General features: G+C 44.7%; 2 protein-coding genes across 3 annotated transcripts in view; both read left to right on the top strand.

The window, feature by feature from the left end:
• LOC107685877 (ADP-ribosylation factor GTPase-activating protein 3-like) lies at positions 1-7,531 on the top strand. 2 transcript variants are annotated; one of them, XM_016482608.1, is made up of 16 exons: positions 1-163; positions 596-696; positions 1,895-1,912; positions 2,323-2,395; positions 2,483-2,614; positions 3,043-3,123; positions 3,245-3,323; positions 3,406-3,465; positions 3,550-3,596; positions 4,702-4,835; positions 4,916-5,047; positions 6,110-6,235; positions 6,316-6,411; positions 6,493-6,607; positions 6,700-6,921; positions 6,997-7,531. In XM_016482608.1, the coding sequence occupies exons 1-16, from the start codon at positions 95-97 to the stop codon at positions 7,012-7,014; spliced, it is 1,503 nt and encodes a 500-aa protein (XP_016338094.1). In that variant the 5' UTR covers positions 1-94; the 3' UTR covers positions 7,015-7,531. The 2 variants fall into 2 exon arrangements, with proteins under 2 accessions (XP_016338094.1, XP_016338093.1); XM_016482607.1 differs by lacking the exon at positions 1,895-1,912 and having other exon boundaries at positions 2-163; positions 596-714.
• Positions 7,532-10,139: 2,608 nt separating this feature from the next.
• The window catches only part of LOC107685884 (T-complex protein 1 subunit beta-like), an 8,560-nt gene continuing 5,785 nt past the window's right edge, over positions 10,140-12,914 (top strand). Inside the window, 6 exon segments of the mRNA XM_016482618.1 lie at positions 10,140-10,232; positions 11,536-11,610; positions 11,703-11,768; positions 11,838-11,925; positions 12,520-12,644; positions 12,720-12,832. Coding sequence (XP_016338104.1) covers positions 10,230-10,232; positions 11,536-11,610; positions 11,703-11,768; positions 11,838-11,925; positions 12,520-12,644; positions 12,720-12,832 — 470 coding nt within the window. The 5' untranslated portion in view covers positions 10,140-10,229.

Here is a 12,914-nt window from a genome sequence, read left to right as displayed (position 1 = left end):
GCGCGCGCCGAGCGCGTGACGTCACCGCGGGCGGAAGTGCGCTGCTGCTGCTGCTCTCAGTACTCAGTCCTCTCAGTTCCCCGCAGCTGTAAACATGACGGACCCCAGTAAACACGACATCTCCGCCGTGCTCAAGCGCCTGCGCTCCGTGCCCACGAACAAGGTGAGTGTGAGCTCCACGCGCGAGCGCCGCGCTGCTCTCAGCGAGCCAGGGGCCTGACACGTCACATGCTCATGTGCAACATATGGCAGCCGAAGCCTTCGTCGTGCTTCTCATTAAACGAGTTTATTCGAGGAAACAGATGTCCTCATGCACACTGCAAGTTCTGAGGTTCCTTTCTAAACGTGTTTTATAAAAGCTCACTCGTGTTGTAATTGCACTGAACAGAGCAAAACATGTACACATAAGTGTTAGAATAGATGTCAGAAGCAATGTTAGAAATCTGTGACTGTCTGTTAAAACGCTTCAGTCTGTAAATCTGATTAGTTATATGATAATATGATCTCAGAGTGACGGTAAATTCGCCAGTAAGCAGTATGGTGCAGATTTGTATTGGGCTTGGTTGTATTTATTTGCTATGATGTGTGTTGTCAGGTGTGTTTTGACTGCTCACTGAAGAACCCCAGCTGGGCGAGCATCACGTATGGTGTTTTTCTCTGCATTGACTGCTCGGGGACTCACCGCTCACTGGGAGTTCACCTGTCCTTCATCAGGTAAACTTTACACTCTCACACTGTCCTTCATCAGGTAAACTTTACACTCTCACACTGTCCTTCATCAGGTAAACTTTACACTCTCACACTCCTTCGTCAGGTAAACTTTACACTCTCACCTGTCCTTCATCAGGTAAACTTTACACTCTCACACTCCTTCGTCAGGTAAACTTTACCCTCTCACACTCCTTCGTCAGGTAAACTTTACACTCTCACCCTCCTTCGTCAGGTAAACTTTACACTCTCACCTGTCCTTCATCAGGTAAACTTTACACTCTCACACTCCTTCGTCAGGTAAACTTTACCCTCTCACACTCCTTCGTCAGGTAAACTTTACACTCTCACCCTCCTTCGTCAGGTAAACTTTACACTCTCACCTGTCCTTCATCAGGTAAACTTTACACTCTCACACTCCTTCGTCAGGTAAACTTTACCCTCTCACACTCCTTCGTCAGGTAAACTTTACACTCTCACCCTCCTTCGTCAGGTAAACTTTACACTCTCACCTGTCCTTCATCAGGTAAACTTTACACTCTCACACTCCTTCGTCAGGTAAACTTTACCCTCTCACACTCCTTCGTCAGGTAAACTTTACACTCTCACCCTCCTTCGTCAGGTAAACTTTACACTCTCACCTGTCCTTCATCAGGTAAACTTTACACTCTCACACTCCTTCGTCAGGTAAACTTTACCCTCTCACACTCCTTCGTCAGGTAAACTTTACACTCTCACCCTCCTTCGTCAGGTAAACTTTACACTCTCACCTGTCCTTCATCAGGTAAACTTTACACTCTCACACTCCTTCGTCAGGTAAACTTTACCCTCTCACACTCCTTCGTCAGGTAAACTTTACACTCTCACCCTCCTTCGTCAGGTAAACTTTACACTCTCACCTGTCCTTCATCAGGTAAACTTTACACTCTCACACTCCTTCGTCAGGTAAACTTTACCCTCTCACACTCCTTCGTCAGGTAAACTTTACACTCTCACCCTCCTTCGTCAGGTAAACTTTACACTCTCACCTGTCCTTCATCAGGTAAACTTTACACTCTCACACTCCTTCGTCAGGTAAACTTTACCCTCTCACACTCCTTCGTCAGGTAAACTTTACACTCTCACCCTCCTTCGTCAGGTAAACTTTACACTCTCACCTGTCCTTCATCAGGTAAACTTTACACTCTCACCTGTCCTTCGTCAGGTAAACTTTACACTCTCACACTGTCCTATCAGGTAAAAAATGCAAGAAAATTCTGAAATTCTGCATGGAGGAAGAGGCGAGAACTTCTGATAGACAATTATTAGAAAAGCCTACAAGAAGTTCTTACAGTTCTCCCAAAGGGGGCGGTATCACCTACTAAATGTAGGGGTGCACTCATTTTTTCCACAGGACACAAGTGAATTTCTGTAGATCATTTTATGTAATAAAAGTATTTAAATTCAAATTGTCAACTTGATTTGTTCAGTTCTATCACCTCTGTTCATTCCGACTGTCACAGTAAAGCTCCAGCAGCGACGCTGTGGGCGTGGGGTTTTTCACTTTCTCACAGCGCTGTCAGTGTTTCTGCAGTGACTCGTTGTCGAGATTAATTCTTCTCACCGCTGTTGCAGGTCCACTGAGCTGGACTCTAACTGGTCCTGGTATCAGCTGCGCTGTATGCAGGTGGGCGGCAATGCCAGCGCGGTGAGTGTCACAAACCAGTGCTAATCAGCATCTTGTGCGCTCTCACTGTGTTTGTGAGGAGCATTAATGTGAGTGTGTTCCCTACAGAGTGCCTTCTTCAGTCAGCACGGCTGTATCACCAGCGCAGCCAACACCAAATACAACAGCAGAGCAGCGGTGCTGTACCGCGAGAGAATCAAGAGTCTGGCCACGCAGGCCACCAGACAGCACGGCACTGAGGTCACGCAAGACAGACAGACACACACACACAGGCAGACACACACACACACACACACACACACACACACAGACAGACTCACACACAGACACTCACGCACGCTCACACACACATGCTCACTCACACACACACACACAGAGAGACAGACAGACTCACTCACACACAGACACACTCACACACACACACGGAGACAGACAGACTCACGCTCACACACACATGCTCACTCTCACACACACACACAGAGAGACAGACAGACTCACTCACACACAGACACACTCACACACACAGACAGAGAGACAGACAGACTCACACACAGACACACTCACGCTCACACACACATGCTCACTCACACACACTCACATGCTCACAGAGTCAAACCCAGAGTTCGTAGCGCTCGTGATCGTGCTCATGTTGTTGTCTGTGTGTTCAGTTATGGCTGGACAGTCAGGCTCCTCTGTCACCCACGTCACCCCTCGACAAACACGAGGACTTCTTCACCCAGCACACCCAGGTGAGGAACAGCCCCGCTTCATGCGACTTCATTGATTACAATTTATGTAATGAGCATTCATGGATCATTTATCATATTTATGCCTTTAAAACTGTCTGCTTTTGCCGTTTGTTTTCCCCAGACCCCCCTTAGGGAAGGATTCAGTGTTCAGATGAACACCAGCCAACCACAGGATGAAGCTCAGGATAAAAATAACAACGGTACAGTAACTAGGGGAACACAATGTGCTCACATGAATGATGTTTTGTGTTTCTGGAGGATGTTTTTCTCTCTTGAGCGCAGGTGAGAGTGATGTGGGTCCCAGTGTGGAGCAGCTCAGTGTGTCTCCTACATCTGCCGCAGGTAAAGCTCATCCTCCTCCTCACTGACACACACAGCTTGAATCATAACTCACTGTATCCTGAACATCTGATTCTCCTCTCACAGAGATGTCCTCTCTGATCAAGAAGAAACACACCACAGGAAAGAAATCGGTGAGTTTCCTGCCAGCGCTTCATAACCGGGTCAATGGTGTAACGCTCCGAATCTGTTCATTTATCATTCAGAAATACGTTAAAATGCAGTCATACGCATGTTGACTTGAATACTCGTCTTCTATGATGAATATTAAAATTAATTTTAATATTTTAGGGGGGCTTAAAGTCAAATATGTCAGGGTGGTGCGACTGTCCTAGTATTAAAATGAAGCAAAAGGCCCCATTTAATGAATTCAGTTCTTGGAAAAAATAACAAGTAGTTTGTCATGATAATTTATTATTATTTCTTAGAAAAAATATTTCAACAGCTGTTTCTCAGTATTTGAATGCTGGTAACTCCACACTGATGGACATGAAACAGGAAATTATGTCATAGAGTGGACCCCTGCAGACCCTCATGCAAGCCTCTTAAAATATTGGTATTTTTATGACGAGGCGAGGTTAGTTCAAGTTGTTGAATGTCATGTGGTGTAATCCCACAGTCATTTATACCATATAAAAAAATATATTTAAAAACTTTTTTGTAAATAATAATTAAGATGTGTTGACTTGATGGTTACCCCACGTGATATTTTTAAGAGTCAGAGAATGTTTCTGCAAATTCAAAGTCATGTGGTGCAACCATCATGCAGAGGTCAATAAGCCCCTGAAAATATCAGATCTTTTGATCTTGTTTGACAGGACAAGGTCAGTTCAGGTTGTAAAACGTCATGTGGGGCGACTCTATACCTTGAAAAATAGGTTAAAACTTTTTTTTGGAAAACAGTGTTTGAGATGTGTCCACGTACATGCATTTAATGTGTAAGGAAAGCATTTTGGTTTGGTTATACCATATGACATTTATATAGTCAGTAAATTGAATAAATGTTCAACATGAACACAGAGTAAAATTCTCTTTAGAGCATTTGACCTTACTTGACAAGGCAGGGTCAGTTCAGGTTGAAAACTGTCATGTGGTGCAACTTTAACATGAAACCTTCATGAACCCAAAGAGCACATTTGTAAGAGCTTGAGGTGTGTTTTATATAACTGAATATGTTCAAGACGTTTCTGCAGTCTTGAGCTGTTTGTTTTGTGGTTTGTGTGTGAATGAATGGATCAGATGGGCAGCAGGAAGGCGGGTCTGGGCGCTCAGAAGGTCAGCAGTCAGAGCTTCAGTGCGCAGCAGAAGCGAGCTCAGGCTGTAGACCGACTGCAGGAGGAGAAGAGCCCGCAGAAGAGCAGCGCTGAGCCCGAGTGAGTGAGCATCTGAAGATCAGACTCTCAGCCAGAACACATGAGCGTCTGCTCATCCTGCGCTCGGTTTGTGTGTGTAGAGTTTTGTCTCTGAGTCGTGCGTATGAGAGTTTGGAGGTGCAGAGGAGGAGGGACGAGGTGAAGCTGAGTCGTCTGGACAGCAAGAAGAAGGAGCAGGCGGAGCGGCTCGGCATGGGCTTCGGCGGACGCAGGTCAGCACTGCTCCATATTACCCCTAAACACAAACCTCTTCTCTAGCTCGTTGCCTAATCTAGTTGTCTTATAAAACTATAAAATATCGTTAAATGTTTGACACATTGATTTTGTTCCTCTTTGCCGAGTAATAAGTTATGTAAGTTGTAAATCTGGGCGGAGTGTAATTTTGACACATGAGATTTCAATGTGGGAGAAGTTGGATTTGGCCAGAGAGATTTCAGTGTGGGCGGAGTTTAATTTTGACCAATGAGAGTGTGGGCGGAGTCTGATTTTGACCAATGAAATGTGATTGTGCGCGGGCGGGGTGTGATTTTGACAATTGAGATGAGTGTGGGCAGAGTTTACTTTAGACCAGTGAGGTGTGAGTGTGGGCGGAGTTTAATTTTGACCAATGTGATGTGAGTGTGGGCGGAGTCTGATTTTGACCAGTGTGAGTGTGGGCGGAGTTTACTTTAGACCAATGAGGTGTGAGTGTGGGTGGAGTTAAATTTTGACCAATGAGGTGTGAGTGTGGGCGGAGTCTGATTTTTGACCAGTGTGAGTGTGGGCGGAGTTTACTTTAGACCAATGAGGTGTGAGTGTGGGTGGAGTTTAATTTTGACCAATGAGGTGTGAGTGTGGGCGGAGTTTAATTTTGACCAATGAGGTGTGAGTGTGGGCGGAGTTTAATTTTGACCAATGAGGTGTGAGTGTGGGCGGAGTTTAATTTTGACCAATGAGGTGTGAGTGTGGGCGGAGTGTGATTTTTGACCAGTGTGAGTGTGGGCGGAGTTTACTTTAGACCAATGAGGTGTGAGTGTGGGTGGAGTTAAATTTTGACCAATGAGGTGTGAGTGTGGGCGGAGTTTAATTTTGACCAATGAGGTGTGAGTGTGGGCGGAGTGTGATTTTTGACCAGTGTGAGTGTGGGCGGAGTTTACTTTAGACCAATGAGGTATGAGTGTGGGTGGAGTTTAATTTTGACCAATGAGGTGTGAGTGCGGGCGGAGTCTGATTTTGACCAGTGAGGTGTGAGTGTGGGTGGGGCTAAGGCTACCGTCTCCTGCTGTGTTTTCCAGCGGTCTGTCTCACTCGGTGATGGAGGACATGCAGATGATCCAGCAGGAGTCTCCGGCTCAGAGCTCCTCCAGCAGAAGAGCGTATGAGGAGGACGAGGAGCAGGAGGACAGGCGCTTCTCCTCCAGGTGACGCTTCGTTCCTGAGGCTCTGAGCTGTTAGTGTCTCCCGCTCCGTGTTCATGAGTGTGTCCCGACTCTTCTCACAGGCTCCCGGATGAAGCCGCGGGATCGTCGGATCTGTTCTTCTCTCAGTGGAAGGGAGCGACAAAGCAGACTGACGTCTACATGGACGCGGACGAGAGGTCAGATGCCTGTTAGGACTGCACCACGCTGGAAAAACTTGCCGTGTATTGTCATTATAACTAGTGTTTGTGTGCTCTCAGTGTGTCAGTGAGGAGGAAGGAGCCGCAGCCCGTGTCTGATGACGCTCAGAGGAAGTTTGCCGACGCCAAAGCCATCTCATCAGACATGTTCTTCGGGAAGCAGGACAACGCAGAGGTGAAGCGCTGCCAACACACCGACCACACGCCGCTGAGAAACACGAGCTGTGTGTAGTTAAACTGTTATTCTGTCGTGTTTTCTGCTTGCAGTATGAAGTGCGGGCGCGGCTGGAGAATTTCTCGGGCAGCTCAGCGATCAGCTCAGCCGATCTGTTCGACGAGCAGAAGAAGTCAGCAGGTGTGTCCTCCGGCTCCTACAGCTTGAGCAAGGTTCTGCCCGCCGTGCCCGACATGACGCAGTTCAAGAGCGGCGTCCGCTCGGTGGCCGGGAAGCTGTCGGTCATGGCCAGCGGAGTCGTGTCCTCCATACAGGTCAGTCACTCCACTAACAGTATCTGACCCGGTCACCAGTCTGGGTTCCCGCTGATCTCTGTGTGTGCTCCGCAGGATCGCTACAGCACTTGAGACCGTCTCCAGTCGTCCTGAAGAACCTGCTTCACTTTCTGCCCTATATCTTTATCATTTACTCGGTGGCTTTGTTTGGGATTCTGTTTGTTTGATGCCGCAGCTTGAGTTTTGACTGAAACGAGTCATCATTCGATCACTTGGGGACCAAAACTCATCTTTATTTGAAGTGAAATGTTTGCACTATATTCCAGCTGTGTGTGCTACAGTAATAGATCATAAACAGCACAGGTGCGTCTGTACCGTCTCACACACTCGTGTTGTTCTCATAGAAAAGCTTTATATGATGTGTAATGTAGCAGAGGATGAAGATGAGCGGTTCGTCTCGGGGCGTTTCGCACACTACACACGTGACAATCGTTTACCTGAAGCCTTATTCATCTCATTGCCTTATCTGTGTTTGTTTATCTTGCGTTGTCATTTATGAAGGTGTATAAAACACGAGGGGTCGGTGAACTCGTGGGTGATTTATGTGGTTAATTGGTTTAACTCAATAAAGATCAGACTTGAAAAATAACTGAACTGTGGTCTTGTTCATTACATTTTTTTTTTATTATTATTTTAAAAGTAATGTATTAAAAACAGAGCGCTGTGTGACTTATTACCGACATTTGTGTGCCATAAACTATAATCGTTTAAATCGTTTACTCCCAATTAATAATTCCCGACGCACATATGTAAATACAGTGAAGTAATAAAGTATTACATTAGTATTCCCCATCGAAAAATCACACGCAGCTGTGATTGGTCAGTCCTGACAGCGCCGAGAAAAGTAACAGCTATCACGTGACAACTGGAGTTTCAGCACAAATCATTTACAGCTAAACACTCATACTTCTTAACTTTAACCGACGCTGAATTAACACAAACAGTAGAGAGTTGAATATTACTGTAATTATTATTTAGACTCGCCTAAGCCCCGCCCACTCCGTCACGTCAGCCTGCGCCTCTGCTCTGATTGGGTTTTCGGCACGGACTCGAAGGTGGCCCTGCGGCTGATGTCGTAGCTCTGCGTGATGGTGCGGAAAGCGCTCCTGCCCCGCCGTGTCCCACACCTGCATCTGCACACACACACACACACATCACACTGATCACGAGCTCCTCTGAGAGACCACCGTCATGGAAACCACACACACCTGTGTGCTCACCACTGGCACGAGAGAGAGAGAGCAACACGCAGCTGACTGCACACTCAACACTGTGTGCTGCATACTAAACACTGCATACTGAACACTGTACATTTCATACTGCATATTAAACACTGCATACCGTACACTGAATACTGCATACTAAACACTGCATCCTGAACACTGAATATTTCATACTGCATATTAAACACTGCATACTGTACACTGAATACTGCATACTGCCTACTGAACACTGTACATTTCATACTGCATATTAAACAGTGCATACCGTACACTGAATACTGCATACTAAACACTGCACTGGACCCATTTCACAAGACCGTGACGATGTGTTTCAACGGTCATCAGCTTCGTAAATCCTCCAAAATTTCTTATAATTAAATTTTTTTTAATGTATGTACATTTATAACACTATTCTTTGTGTTATATAACCTTTGCATCAAATTACAAAAAAAGTAGTTAACGCTAATGGGAGGGTGTTTCTAATTCAGCGGCTGTGGGAGTGACGGTAAATTTGACATCGTTCTGTCTTCTGACTGCCGTTATCAGGCTCTATTTTTTTCTTTTATGAAAGTCATGAAAAGTGGAGTTTTTCTTTTGCTATTTGAGCAAAATGGGAATGCAAAAAATATATATACTTGTGGTAGTCTCCCATTCACTGCTATAGAAGTTTACGCAACTATGACGACTTCCGCTGATGAGAAACCCGGAAATGTGAAAAAGGTCCATTGCATACTGAATACTGTACACTGCATACTAAATACTGAACACTGTACAATGCATACTGTACACTGCCTGTTGAAAAGTTTACACTGCATACAGAACACTACACTATACACTGCGTACCAAATACTGCATACTGTTTATTGTATGCTGCATACTAAATACTCCATACTGTACACTGCATATTAAATACTGAACACTGTACAATGCATACTGTACACTGCCTGTTGAACAGTTTACACTGCATACAGAACACTACACTGTACACTGCGTACTAAATACTGCATACTGTTTATTGTATGCTGCATACTAAATACTCCATACTGTACACTGCATATTAAATACTGAACACTGTACAATGCATACTGTACACTGCCTGTTGAACAGTTTACACTGCATACAGAACACTACACTGTACACTGCGTACTAAATACTGCATACTGTTTATTGTATGCTGCATACTAAATACTCCACTGTACACTGCATACAGTCTGTCAAACCCCGTAAACTGCCTACTAAACACTAAATACTGATTATTGGCTTGTGCTCAGTGTACACTATGTACTGCATTACAGAACATTGCACACTTCATTCTGCCTACTGTTTAGTGTATACTATGAATACTGTACACTACTGAACAGTAGTGTACTGTACACTGACTATTTAACACTGTACTACATACTGCATATTGAACAATGTATCCTGCACAGTGCCTACTGAACAGTGTGCATGCTGCAGTGTACACTATATACTGCCTGCTGAGTGTACACTACATACTGCAGTGTACTACAGTCTCCATACACCATATGCATAATTGAAACCTGCGATATTCCCACACTTCAAATTGGCCGGTGAGTGAAAAAGTTAATTTCAAACCGTGTATATATAAATTTATATATATATATATTTATTTTTTTATTTTTATTTTTTTGTTTACAGTTGAGAACCAATTAAGCTGACGTTTCTAGCTCACTGAACTAGCTACTTTATCGGTTAGATTAGCGTGTATGTTAGATAATAGTTTTTCAAACAAATGTTTGGTAGCTACATCAAAAAAGACGGCGTTGGTGCGTCTGAAGCGCAGATAAAAGTCACGGGACGCCAAAGTGTGCTGCTTTTGTGTTAGCAAACTAATATCACGAGAGTATGTTTATTCGGTTATTAATAGCTAACTGAAAAATAACCATGTATTACTAATTCACTCTGATTTAAAATCCGTTTTTATCACGAGACGCGCTGCAGAGACTCTTAAGTTGAAGCGAGTTCGCGCCGGAAGCCGTTGATCTGTCGCGCTCTTCCTCTTCCGGTAGCGTGCGCATCTCTTCAGCACATCCTACAGTCATCATGGTGAGCGGTGAAGTGTTGAAATCATAGTTTAATGAGCCTGAACTGAGCGAGCGGCGCGGTGCTGAGACGCGTGTCTCTGTGTGTGTCTCTGCCGCGGTATTCGCGCTGTATTCGGGCGGGACGAGGCGTTGTGCGTGCGTGCGTGCGTGTGAACAATGAGTGTCGGCCGCTTCGTCAGATATAGATGTGATGATATCTAATGTGTGATGAGTTAACGTTACTGTGTGTGTTTGAGCTGATATAAACGTGTTTGCAGCATACACATGCGTCTCTGTGACGCAGCGTCAGTAAAGCGGTTCGTGAGGAAGCTTCTAGAGTGTTCTGAGGGGGGCGGAGTCACTGCCGCTCATTTGCATACTCATTATAAATTCAGTGATCGATCATCGCGGTACTATTATTATCATTACACGGAGAAGTATGCAGGCGATGGTAGCACGATGTTTAATATCAGGTTAAAAATAAAATCATTTTACGCAGATAGTTATTCAAATGATCGTAATATTGTCCCGAGTTCGAACCTGTCCTGATCCCGCCCACGTCACTTCCTGTCAGCTCTACACTGTGCTAATAGAGGCCAGAAATACATCTTTAAAAAATAATGATTCGAATATCGTTAATGTGGTCTGGATATTAAGTGATGTTAATATAATCGAAATATGGTGGTGTTTTATTAGTATAATTATAATAATGTTAACCTTTATAATAGTCGCTTATTGCAGGTTTATTCAAAGTATAACATCAAATGAAGCTATTATGATTGTAATATGAAAATGCCTAGCGTTAGTTTGAAAATAATATCAATGTTATTTTAAGTGCCCTAACGTTTATTATGTGTAATGCTGATTTACATTTATTTTGGATGGTGTAATAATTATGCATTTTTAAAAATGATCATTCAAATATTATCATTCACTTTAAATATTAAGATGATAATTTATAATAATAATAATAAAATCTCAACCAAACAGCGTCCCTAGAAAGCTTTCTCGTCAATTTCTCAAGAGGTGAACAACTTAATCATATCAATAAATAAATGCCAAATCAGCTATTGATTCGTAGCTTCCTAATACACCTTCTGGAAATATCAATTACTTTTATTATTGACGTTCTGTGGTGTTTTTTGAGGGGCGGACCATAATTTCATATGTTAAATAGAATAGGTCATGCAGAACAGCATTACTAGCTAATATATATTTGTAATATGAATGTATATGAATTGGGATAGTAGCGATAGCTTGTAAGGCAGGCGTGTCGTCCTTCGCATGAGTGTGTGAGCTGGTTCTGGTGTGTGTTGCTGCCGCAGGCGTCTCTATCGATGACCCCCATGAACATCTTCAGACACGGAGCGGACGAGGAGAAGGCGGAGACGGCGCGTCTGGTGAGTGACCCGAGCACTCGCTCGCTCGCACACCTGAGCGTTCATAACCTCCTCCGTCTGACCGAGAGTCTGTCTCTCTGTGTGTGTCGCAGTCGTCCTTCATCGGAGCCATCGCCATCGGGGATCTGGTGAAGAGCACCCTGGGGCCCAAGGGCATGGTACGACTCGCACGCACACACGCTCATCACCGTGACCCTGACCCTGACCTCTGACCTCTGACCTCACAGGACAAGATCCTGCTGGGCGGCGGCCGGGACAGCAGCGTGACCGTCACCAACGACGGAGCCACCATCCTGAAGGCCATCGGCGTCGACTGTTTTCTCGAGCAGCCAATCAGCATATTATTATGATTTCTGAAGATCATGTGACACTGAAGACTGGAGTAATGATGCTGAAAATACAGCTTTGATCACAGCAATATATTAAAGCAATAAGCCACGTGAAGCCGTGGTTTACAGTGAATTTATAACAGCTAAGCGGAGTGCCTAAAAACCCCTCAGCTGTTATAAATTCACTGTAAACCACGGCTTCACGGGGGATATTGCTTTTATAAAACGGTTGTTCCATATACGTAGTAAGGTTTCACAAAATAAAACGGAGCAAATAAAGTGTAATGATATTAATAAAAACAGTATTCTTCCACCAAACAATGTAGCTCCTCAGAAACAGTTGTGGTTGCTACAAAGTGGTTGCCGAGCAACACACAAACGTAAACAAAGGTGTATGTTACTTTGTAGAGTCATTTACAACAGCTTCGAACGCAGCTCAGCCAATCAGAATCAAGCACCGGAACTATCTGTTTTATAATTACATTCTAACATGTATTCACATAGAAAACAGCTGTTTTACGTTGCAATACTATGTCGGAGTTTTACCAGTATTTCCAATGAAATAACCAGCGAGCAGAAGAGACTTGTTTAAGAGTGCGAGTCCTTCACGAGCCTCTCTTGTCTGCAGACATGTCTAAGGTGCAGGATGACGAGGTGGGCGACGGGACGACGTCTGTGACGGTGCTGGCGGCGGAGCTGCTGCGGGTACGAGCTCTTTCTCCTCACAGCGTCTGAGTGAGTCGTGAGCCGTGTGTCTAATGTGTGACGCTTGTGCCGCAGGAAGCAGAGCTGCTGATCGCCAAGAAGATTCATCCTCAGATCATCATCTCCGGCTGGAGGAAGGCCACTCAGGCGGCGCGCGAGGCGCTCAGAGAGGCGGCGGTGGATAATGGGTAACGAACTGTGTGTGAGAGTGTGTGTGTGAGTGTGAGTGTGTGTCTGTGTGTGTGTGTGTGTGTGTGTGAGAGAGAGTGT

The sequence above is a fragment of the Sinocyclocheilus anshuiensis genome, unplaced genomic scaffold (genome assembly GCF_001515605.1).
Source record: "Sinocyclocheilus anshuiensis isolate Anshui unplaced genomic scaffold, SAMN03320099.WGS_v1.1 scaffold1074, whole genome shotgun sequence".
Lineage (NCBI taxonomy): Eukaryota > Metazoa > Chordata > Actinopteri > Cypriniformes > Cyprinidae > Sinocyclocheilus > Sinocyclocheilus anshuiensis.
Note: the sequence above shows the minus strand (reverse complement) of the source record. Positions and strands in the feature narration are given on the sequence as shown.

Excerpts from the sequence above, each read along its gene's own strand:
- LOC107685877 (XM_016482608.1), top strand. The coding sequence starts at position 95 with ATGACGGACCCCAGTAAACACGACATCTCCGCCGTGCTCAAGCGCCTG. Across the intron at positions 164-595 it reads GCTCCGTGCCCACGAACAAG|GTGTGTTTTGACTGCTCACT; the intron begins GTGAGTGTGAGC and ends GTGTGTTGTCAG. Across the intron at positions 6,608-6,699 it reads GGAAGCAGGACAACGCAGAG|TATGAAGTGCGGGCGCGGCT; the intron begins GTGAAGCGCTGC and ends TTCTGCTTGCAG.